Source organism: Dicentrarchus labrax, unplaced genomic scaffold (assembly GCF_905237075.1).
Source record: "Dicentrarchus labrax unplaced genomic scaffold, dlabrax2021, whole genome shotgun sequence".
In the NCBI taxonomy this organism is placed as follows: domain Eukaryota; kingdom Metazoa; phylum Chordata; class Actinopteri; family Moronidae; genus Dicentrarchus; species Dicentrarchus labrax.
Window position 1 is genome coordinate 16,151,545 of NW_026136705.1, and position 10,689 is coordinate 16,162,233.

General features: G+C 38.5%; 2 protein-coding genes across 2 annotated transcripts; both read right to left on the reverse strand.

The window, feature by feature from the left end:
- Positions 1 to 886: 886 nt before the first annotated feature.
- LOC127364016 (diamine acetyltransferase 1-like) lies at positions 887 to 2,288 on the reverse strand. Its single transcript, XM_051401061.1, has 6 exons — positions 2,044 to 2,288; positions 1,849 to 1,900; positions 1,664 to 1,744; positions 1,480 to 1,581; positions 1,257 to 1,297; positions 887 to 1,158 (listed from the first exon to the last, which is right to left on the reverse strand). Exons 1-6 carry the CDS (start codon positions 2,107 to 2,109, stop codon positions 991 to 993), a joined length of 510 nt encoding a protein of 169 aa, XP_051257021.1. The 5' UTR covers positions 2,110 to 2,288; the 3' UTR covers positions 887 to 990.
- A 1,658-nt stretch (positions 2,289 to 3,946) lies between these two features.
- Positions 3,947 to 8,192, reverse strand: prdx4 (peroxiredoxin 4). The gene is made up of 7 exons (XM_051402056.1): positions 7,879 to 8,192; positions 5,760 to 5,877; positions 5,534 to 5,650; positions 5,181 to 5,303; positions 4,753 to 4,883; positions 4,545 to 4,579; positions 3,947 to 4,065 (listed from the first exon to the last, which is right to left on the reverse strand). Exons 1-7 carry the CDS (start codon positions 8,093 to 8,095, stop codon positions 4,015 to 4,017), a joined length of 792 nt encoding a protein of 263 aa, XP_051258016.1. The 5' UTR covers positions 8,096 to 8,192; the 3' UTR covers positions 3,947 to 4,014.
- Between the last annotated feature and the right edge of the window lie 2,497 nt (positions 8,193 to 10,689).

Consider the following 10,689-nt stretch of genomic DNA (forward strand, 5'->3'; position numbering starts at 1 on the left):
GACTACCAGTTCCTCACTAAATAAACTTAAAGATTCTGCTGCTCGTCCATTAGTGTATTAATGGTTTAGGTCCAACATACTTATCAGATCTCCTGACCCAGTGGGAACCGTGCAGACCTCTGAGGCCGGCTGGTTCTGATCACTGGCTGCTCCCAGAGTTAAAACTAAGCGTGGAGAATCTGCCTTTAGTTTCTGTGCTGCTCGAATGTGGAACAAAGTGCCAGAAGACTTGAAACTCTGCGGACGACTTTCAAATCCAAGCTAAATACCTATATGTTTACCATTGCTTTTAATCAATGTAATATTTTTAATTAAATTCATTTATTAGTGTGTTTTATTGTTTTTCTGCCTGATTTTATTGTTTTTATCCTACTTGCTTTTGCTTACTTTTGTTTTAATAATTTATTTTTTTTTATCAGGTTCTTGTGAACTCCGTAAAGCACTTCGAGTTGACTTGGGTATGAAATGTGCTATATAAATAATTTTGCTTTGCCTTCTTACATGTTAATGCATCAGTAATAATAATCCAATATTATAACATAATAATTTAACACGCACAGGGACCATTCTACTATATAAAGAGTCCTTTATTTGTGATACTTACAGTACATAATTGTGATCAATACGAGTAGCTGATCATTTGTTTTTAACTTAAAGAACATTTTCAATACAGGACTTTTACTTATACACAGATTGTGTTTAGTTTTTGTGACTTTTTCTCAAATCATTGACAGGTTTTACCTTTACAGGCCTTCAAAAACAGTCTGCCAGCGGTATGGTTAGCATAGTTATCCTAATATTTCTTCATTCACTTACCAACAAAGGTCTTTATACAATTTCTGATTAACTGAAAGTTACAGAAATAATTCATTATTAAAGTTTACAGTTGATTTTTAAATGTATTTATTAGGTCTGTGTCACTGATCAAACAAAACAGGATTATTAGTTTCATGTCAAGTCATAAAAGTACAAGTCATTTCACTGTAAACTCTATTTGGTAGTCATTTTCAGCAGTTCCTCCTTCTCAATCTCAAAAAGACGCCAGCCCTCCTCGGAGGAGAGGTCAGCTGCTCCTCTTCGCTTGTAGAACTCAATGGACTTTGTGTTGTTTTCCGCCACGATGAAGTGCATGCCACTACAGCGAGTCTTCACTGCCGTCTAGGGGAAGAAAAACATAAAACATAAGGAAGTGAAGTCTTGAATGCAGCTGAAATTAAGTTGAATCTATTAAGCTTTAATTGTACATGCGACCTTACCTCACTCAGAACCTTCAGGATTTGTGAACCAATGCCAAAACCTGGTGAAACATTAAGTGTACAGAGAGCAGTTAAAACAGTTAGTACACGAGTGTGTGTGTGTGTGTGTGTGTGTGTGTAAAATGCATTGTCTCTGTAACTTATTAACCTTTATTATCATCTATATATATATATATATATATATATATATATATATATATATATATATATAACAGCACCTTACCACGAAACTCCTGCATGACATAGAAGTCTTCCAAGTAGAGAAGCTTCCCGATCCAAGGGTCATACGTGAAGTAGTACATGGCAAACGCAATCACAGTGTATCCTTGAAGAAAACGGCAAAGGTTAGGGGTTGAATGTAATGGGTACACCTTTAACTTCTTAACAACTATGACTCACTCACTTACCTTCAGAGCTCTGCTCCTTTGGGACTTCAGCAACCAGACAGTGGTAGAAAGGATGTTCCCCAAAGCCATCTTCAAGTAGATCTACAAGTGGGACATTGCTTTTATAAGAATGTGTGAAGATTTTTGAACATCCAGGTAAATAATATGTATTAAATGTATGTTTATAACAACGTAAACTAAAACACCTTTCTCGCTCAGCATGACCTTCTCCTCCATCTCTTCAAATTTAGCAAGTTCCTAAAGGGCAAAAAGACAGAAACAAGAAGGCCAGTGAATTATGCTTTTACTACAATCAAGTGACAGAGATGATAGAGTTGCTGTCAAATAGCACCAAATGTCCTATTGGTTGTTTCAGTATTAGGCTTTAACATTTGGCTTACCTTTATGAGTCGCAGGATATCGGACACGTCGTTGGGTTCAGCTTTCCGTAATATAAAACTGGCCATTTTCTCTTTTTACTCTTTTTCCCTTTGCTTACTAATCCTCTGAATGTGAATAAAAGCAAAATTTGTTTCTTCATTCGCTCCTCAGGAGTTCATCCCCCGGCAGTGAACTGAGAAAACCAGTAAATAGCGATTTGCATTGGATGTGTCGCACAGAGTGGTGCAGCACCTTGAGTAACTTCACTTTTATGTATCCCAGGAAGAGGTAAACCTGGTTAATAATCAACATATGGTCACACAGCACTTAACATCCTGTTTTTTTCTTATTCTGTCCTTATCTTTGTGTGCATCACTGTACTTCATTTGAATGTTGTTTAAAAGGTAATGATTAACCAGACCTGAAAAAACACAGTGCACATAATGTCTGTAGAGCTGAGCAAGGAATGATGAAATAAATAAATAAACAACTTGCATACGGCTCCAATGTCCACTTATTTATTACACCTAGGTGACGTAATAATGATTTGCTCATTTTCAGCTCAGCACCTGCCATGTTTTAGTTAGGGTGTATGTGCATACTCTTATCTGAGTAAAGGATAAGCCCAATGGGAAACAAACGTATGCAACATTTAACAATAAACCAGTTGTTCTTCAGTAGGTCACTCCTACTCTGCAAACACACAGTCAAACAGTCATTTGCACTGCTGAGATCAGAAAAACAAAATCTTTATTGATCTAAATTGATGGTCCCATTTATGTAATATGTAGTTAATGGGTTGTACGTTCAATAAAAATGAGGAGGGACATTTTAGGTTATTGATAACCAGGGACAGGCAGCTGATGTGGAAGCTTAGAGGCGGTGATGTGACATCTTTTGGTGTGATTATTAGCCAAGAAAGAAAAGCATCTTTTAGTCAAATCTATTGAGACTTTAACACTCCAAATGGCCGGAGATGATCCTGTCATAGAGACTGGATAGAGTTAGTGTATAGTGTTCAGTATCTGTCCTTTAAACAGGCTTTATGCTGTTGCATTCGGCTGACTTGCAGAGCAAGAGCAATTTTTCTCCTGCCACAAACAAACCACAAACATGACATACATGCTTCTGCATGCATTTTAGTTGCAGTTGCAAGGCCTAATAAGGCAATCGTGTTATTTTCAAAAAGTTTGGTCATTTGTTATGCAAGTGTGCCACAAGTCAGTCATGCATTCCTGTTTGCCCCGTTTTTAAATCAGTGCACATGTACTCCGCATGCAGGATTTACACACTCTACAACTTTTCTTTAACTTTGCATCAGTTCAGTTGAAGAAAATACAGAATATGGTTTTCTCCACAAGCTCTCACACTGATTACGCTTTCAGTTAACGTTCCCACATGCAAAACATCCCTTAGCACATTAGTAGTAGTGTAGGTATTATTTCTGTTGCTTTATTATTTAAGACAACGGGATGTCATGTTGACCTCAGTTTCTTCTAGTGATAACAATTTTCATACTTTTTCTTTTTTATACATATTTGTATGAGCATTGTCGGAGTGTGCCAATTACTGTTTCACTGCTGAATGAAGAAATTAAACACTTGCAACACTTGCCTTCATCTTTTGAGTAAATGGTTAATGAAAGGTGTCTTAACTGACTGCAGAGCTTGGGGCTAGTTTCCAAGGCAAGATGTGTAAAACACCATAATGTCTGATAAAACATAAATACTTTGTTTCTTGACTCTTTGTAATCTTGTTGTTGCTAGTTAGCATCTGGCACCCACTGGGTGAATTCACATCAATGACAGCAGCTGCTTCCCACTATGATGCAGACTTTGACACTGTCTGCACTAAATAAGACAAAAGCATATTATGTTGTTGTCACTCAAGTCAGATGAATCTAAAAGACCAGACAGACAGAAATTTTAGGAAAACACATTTTATTTGTACTTTCAGTAAGTGGTGGATTTCACAGACTGGGATGATCAAGATCAGTTCAGTTTATCAAAATACTTCAGCTTGCCTGAAGGGTCGGGAATGATCTGTGGGAGAGAATTCATTAAATTAGTGCACAATAAGTATCACTAGACAATAGAAATATACTAGAATATGACATAAACCTATCTGTGACTAATGTTGATCCCTGACAACAAACTAGTCAACTAGTATTCCAATTATTGCTTAGTTTTCACAATTAACTTATTTTAAAAGCAGAATTTTTTCCCCAAAATACTAAGACGTGTAATTCCTCAATGAACATCCTTGATCTCAAGCTTGGACCATGTTGCACATAATGCATCAGAAGTAGCTGCCAGCAATGGCAACTGCTGCAGATGTGCAGAATGTGTGTTTTAAAATGAAAACATCGTAGTGTGGATGCAGCCTCAGACCTCCTGATTGTGAAACTAAATGCTTTTCTTTTTTATCAGAGACAGCTTGTCATTTACACAGACAGTGACAATATTTGTTATTATGCTAGCTGGACACAGACAGACTGGTTTGTAAGTGCAGTGATACTCACTGTGTCGCTGCCTGGCTTCCATCCTGCTGGACACACTGTAAAGGACATAATTCCAGTCAGCACAAGAAAAACAACTATCAGTGTCCAGGTACAGCTGCACTGTAGCCATGAAAACAATGAATGCATTTCAGCTCTTAATATAGGTGAACTCCAGATGAAGATCGTGTAATTTTTACATGTTGATTTGTTTTAAATGAGCTTCTCGTACCCTCTCCGTGTTTGTCTGTGTATTGGAAGGCCTGCACCAGCCGTATGGTCTCGTCCACAGATCTTCCCACTGGAAGATCGTTCATGGTGATCTGCCTCAGGATGCCTTTGTCGTCAATGATGAAGAGTCCTCTGAGAGAGATTGAAGCACGACTCACTGTTAGTTGGTTACTGTTAACCTCTATATGGTTGCATATTTGTTATGTAGAAACATCTAATGTGATTCATATGATAAGTGTTGGAGGAAGACACATTGATGCCACACAACCTACAGTTTCTTCCATGGCTGCTTTTACAACTTATCGCCTTTTGTTCACTCCTAAAGCACCTCAGAGTGGCGTAACAGTGTTACATAACAGGACTGGTTTCATTAAATTGATCACCTATAAACCTTTGACAATGGTCATAAATGTAAATGTGAAACTGCACCTCAGTGTGTGTCCCTGGTCCTCCAGGTAGACCCCGTAGTCTTTTGAAATCTGGTGAGTGAGGTCTGACAACAGAGGGATCTTCATTGGTCCAAGTCCACCCTGCTTCCTCGGCGTATTGATCCTGGTATCAACAACAAATGTGAGAGAAAAGCAAAGATTTTAGAATAGAGCTCTTAAGCACGACATAATCAACCAAAAATAAACAATCAAAACATAAAAAAGCACCTAAACCCCTAAAATGAATTTGTTGAAATGTCAGTACTAGCATCTACTATTGGATATCTGCTATTATTAGGTTTTTACTTTGAGTCTCATAGCATTTTGTGGGTGCAGTGGGGAACGCAGTCTTACCAGGCAAGGTGGGTGAACTGGGAGTCAACAGAGCAGGCTACCACCTCTGTATTGATGGCACGAAACTCATGCACACGGTCGCTGAATGCAATGATCTCAGTGGGGCAGACAAATGTGCTGCAAATGACAGAACCAACACATTTACATAAGAATATCCTCTGCGGTGCAGCGATCCCAGCAGCACAAATGAAGTGATTATGCAATGTGTGCTTTAGATGTTACTCACAAATCCAGAGGATAGAAGAAAAAGACAATATATTTCCCTCTGTAGTCTGACAGCTTCAGCTCCTTGAATTCACCGTTAATGACGGCTGTTCCCTCCCAGTGTGGTGCAGGCTTGGAAACTGAAGTAGGAATAAAAATAAATGGATTGATAAAACCATTAAATGTGTTTTGTGGCTGCAAATGTCAGATATGTGTCTGCAATGTGCAGGGATTAAAAGTGAAATTACAGTAGTGCTTCAGCATTTTAAGAGAGACATAATCTTAAGTACATATAACACCAATATATGTTTTGAGGCCATAAGGTTTTTAAATGTTTATATCTAAATTGAACTGTACAGTATTATTATCAGAGGAACTTTAAATTACTTTTAATTTTACTTCCATATCTAATATTTGTTTTCTATACAATGTTTACAACTTTTACATTTTAATCTACATTATGTCTCATAATACCACAAGTTTGATTGATGCATCTGTTTCTGTTATTTTGTCCAACCCTCTAGGGTCATTATGAGCAGTGTTGGTGCCGGGCCAGATAACGTCACGTGTCAAAGGGGGGGGGGGAAACTCATAGAATGACGTGTCCTTCAAAAAAACCCTCTGATTAAAACTTTACTGACCTCTTAAACTTTCAATTGAGAATCAAACCACAAGGCAATCAAATATAAACACAAGACTGCAGACAGACACTGTCAGTTTGTTTCTATTGTCCTGGCAGCAGGAGCACTGCACTGAAGCTGCTGCAGCAGCTGTTTGTCAGCCAGGGGAAGGAAAGCAAACTGCTGCACTTGCATTGCACAAATACTAAACTTGTCACCTGTGGATGAAATCATGAGAGAAACTTGTTCTTGGCTTTGCTGAAAGAGACAGGCTGTGAAACTGGAGTAGGAAGAATTTCTACATCCATGATGGGTTTGGTTGCTGCAAATGACTAAATGTCACATACGTACTTCAGCAAACATGTGCAAGGATTGAAATAAATATTTAAGTAGTGATTTAACTTTTAAATGGCACACTGAGACTTTTAGAGGTGCTGATTTAACGTCCATATATGTTTTGAGTCCATGTTGTTGTTAAGTGTGTATCTAAAGTTTAGATACAAATTCTAAACAATGCTACTCTCACAGGTAGTTTAAATGTTTCACCTTACTTCCAGCTCAGATATCTGGAATCTTTATAATGTGCATTTTTACATTTTGTTCTATATTTCATGTCCCATATTCAGGTTTTAATGACTTGCTTGTATTCTACTATTTAGTACTTTGTTCACACTTTTACTCTGTTTTCATTTTCTTATACATACATTTTCTTGTTGAAATCTCTTTGTTTATATATTTTTCTTTAATACACATGCCCCATATGCACAGTCTATGGGGATGGTAAAGCATTTTAACTGCACACTGCGTTATTGTGATTGCGATAAATACATCTTTAAATCTTTATTGCCAGTGCAGTTTTCCTAGAACAAACAAACAATGTCATCATTATATCTATGACTTTTCTTCCCCTGCTGTATGCATGACATCATTTTGAAATGTTGGATGTCAACTGCCCATGCTGGTGCAGAAGTAGGTACTGTGGCATGTGGGTTAAAGTCTCAGAACTCATGACGACTCACAGAAAACAGAGAAAAACTGCATTAGTGAAGATGAACAGAGGCCTTAAGCAGAATGACTAACTCCAACATATGTTCACTGGACGCCTCTGATAGTTTTTCCTTAGTGTTTCTGTTATTTTGTCCAACCTTTGTTATCATGTGCACTGTCTGTGCTCGGCCATAACCAAGTCATGTGTCGGAGGGGGAGGGCCGGGGGGGTGGTTGCAGGAACAGCAATGAGTTTTATAGAGTGACGTGTCCTCCCAAAACCTGATTAAAAAGTTTACTGACCTGTTAAACTTTCAACTGAGAATTAACCCACAAGACAAACAGGAGGACAGGACCGCAGACAGTCGCTGTTTGTGTTTGTTCCCATTGTCCTGACAGACAGACGCACCACCGCTGCAGCAGCTGTTTGCAACCTATGCACAACAGCACGCACGCACACACACACACACACACACACACACACACACACACACACACCCGATCACCTGCGGATGAAATCATGAGACAGACTCACTCTTGGCTTTGCTGAGGTGCAGGGAATGGTCGGACACGGGCACCCGGAAAGCCTCTCCAGGATAGACGTGTCCTCCCGCGTAGTTGTGACACTGGGAGTTTTTCGCATGAGCGCCTTCCTCTGCAGATGTGACTGTGGTGAGGAAGAGGAGGGAGAGCGCGGCACAAAGCGCCCACAAAAGCTCCTTCTTTGGATTCATGTGGAAGAGAAACTCCATTGTGCCGTTGCTTTGGGAGCACGTAGCCACTGACTGGCAATGCGTCTTTAGGCAGGATTTGAAGAGACCTTCTTCCTTCTCTTCTTCTTCATCCAGGGTTGCGCAGCAGCTGGCGTCCTTATTGTTGCATTACTGCCATCTCCTGGAGTTAATTAGCCCATGGCGCTCGCATCTTTCTCCACATGCGTCCCTCTTTAACCCCTGCTCTCTTAGTCAATACATAAAAATCAAATACATAAATAAATACCACTACCTTGTCATAGGTTTTTTTCCCCTTCTTCTATAGCTCCATGTCTCCCTGTCACATATTTCCTGCACACTATCAGTAGCTACATATTAGTATGCAGTTTTCAATTGTTTTACCATTATTATCATGTTTTCATTTACTTTCTCTCTCTAGTCTAATCTGAAATATATTTTTTAGATTGCTTGTTCATTCTCTTCACTGAATGCTTATATCAGTGGTGGACTCTTAAATAAAATACTAAAACTCTAAAATACCACCATGAATCATAGCTTTTACTTTACTGTAACAACCACTGAATGCAACTTACTCTTCCTGTTTGATAATCATTTCATGTTGCATTCACGGTGAATGAAATGGATGCAAACTGACAATGCAATGCAACAATCAATTCATTAATTATAATAACATGAAAAAGATAACAAAAGGATTAAATCAGTTGAATAAAATAACACATTTGTTTTTAACACTTTTTAATGTTTCCACTCAGCTACTGTCATCGGGTAACTTATTCTAACGCTGCAACAAAACTCACAGCTGTGAGCTAAATGCTAACCACATCTGTGATGGTAACACACACAATGACAATAGTAAGACGTGTGCTAATTAGCATTAAACACAAAGTGCAGCTGAGGCTGATGGTAATGTCATCAGTTTTAAAGGGATTTGGTCTTAAATCAAACTGTTCCATTTCAGAAACCATCCTCATGGTGATGATAGAGGAATATTAACCAGAGGCATTATGGAGCACAGTGTCTTGGAACCAGGAAAGTCAGAAATGTACAACCTTTAGTTTCAATCCATACAGTAAATCTGTAGATATTCACTATTCAATAAGTGATGATCTTGACCTGCTGGTGTTCCTCAAGGACCAAAGTCAGTAGGATTCATCCTGTGGGGACCAAACTTCACATCGATCCATCCAATAGTTGTTGAGATATTTCAGTCTAGACTTCAGTGGTGGAACTTGCTGACCTAAAAACTTCCCCTCCCACTGACTGTCCTCAGGGACCTTAGCTTCATAGTGTATTTCAATGTCCTGTCATCTCTGTGTATTTGTCTCTATTTCAAATGACATCCAACATGAATCAGCACAATAATAATCGATATTATGTAACAATATTTATTAACATAAATACAACATACGTTTTTAATCTTAGTGAGGCCTAGTCCTGGTTAAATAAAGTTGTATGTATATATCAGAGTAAATATCCATTGTTCAAATGTAGTCAGCACATCTACATGTTGACATCACCACTGCAGCTCCCTGCAAGAGAAATAAAAGGCCTTTTAAGCTTAAGGAAGCATCGCGTAAGTTCAATCAGGAAGACTTTCTCTATGCTTTTCATTCAGTCACAAGTCTCTCTCTCTCTCTCACACACACACACACTTTCATTGTATTTAGCTGACTATGGGCGTTTAATCTTTCAGTTAACCAACCAGATTTTGCCACAATCTCTGTGAGCTAAGAATCTGAAATCTGTCCTCCTCTCTGCTGCTGTCAGCTGACATTAAAGTGCAAATCGTTGAAGCCCTCCTCCGCCTCCATTCACCTCCAGTTTCATGACTTCCACCCGACATCTGAGCTCACCATAAGCTGGCTCCTCCTCAGATCCACCCAGATCTTCTTCAGCCATTACCCCCCCCCATCAGGACCACCAGCATGGTCTAGACTCTACTGGGGGCCAGGTATCCTATACTTCCCCCCTTTAAAATATGATGACGTCACAATGGGGTCTAAGACTATTTACATTTCTCCTCTTTATTATGCAAATGAAACTTAAATATGAGTTCACTCCTAATGAAGTCTCCTGATTGAAATATTCATAAAGCTCTACTGTTAAAGCTTGCAAACCACTACATCTCTTCTCTCCTTTCAATCTAGTAACTACTGAACTCGTTCCAGTAAAATAACCTTAGACATTCCTCATGTGTGTAATGTTGGTGGAACTGGTTTCAGGTACGATGAACCTTTTAATTTTAAATGGACTGAACTGGAAACTCAAACTTGACGTCAAGTCAAATACTCTACTCGACTATTATCTGATGTTTTTTTATTAATTCCTTGTGGTTGTGGTGTTTCTGTTTGGGGATTGTGATATTGTAAATGTTTGTTGGTCTCTCTTGGAGAAGAGATTTTGATCTCAATGAGACTGCCTAATTAAATAAAGATTAAAAAATCCTAGTTACAGCCACAGTAATAATTCTTTATAGTCTAATTTCATGTTACTTTCTATGTTGTATGTTGTTGTACTGTCTTATATCTATATATATGAAACAGAAAATTAGACAAAAACATGTTAGGAAATTTCAGTTTCTCTTCAGCGACTGATGCTGCTTATGGTACATT

Bases quoted from the DNA above. Each gene is read 5' to 3' on its own strand.
- LOC127364016 (XM_051401061.1), bottom strand. From the start codon at position 2,109: ATGGCCAGTTTTATATTACGGAAAGCTGAACCCAACGACGTGTCCGAT. The intron at 1,901-2,043 runs GTAAGCCAAATG...TTTGCCCTTTAG, and splicing joins ATATCCTGCGACTCATAAAG to GAACTTGCTAAATTTGAAGA. The intron at 1,582-1,663 runs GTAAGTGAGTGA...GTTTTCTTCAAG, and splicing joins AAAGGAGCAGAGCTCTGAAG to GATACACTGTGATTGCGTTT.
- prdx4 (XM_051402056.1), bottom strand. From the start codon at position 8,095: ATGGAGTTTCTCTTCCACATGAATCCAAAGAAGGAGCTTTTGTGGGCG. The intron at 4,580-4,752 runs GTACGAGAAGCT...TGTCCTTTACAG, and splicing joins CACAGACAAACACGGAGAGG to TGTGTCCAGCAGGATGGAAG. The intron at 4,066-4,544 runs GTGAGTATCACT...TCTCTCCCACAG, and splicing joins GGAAGCCAGGCAGCGACACA to ATCATTCCCGACCCTTCAGG.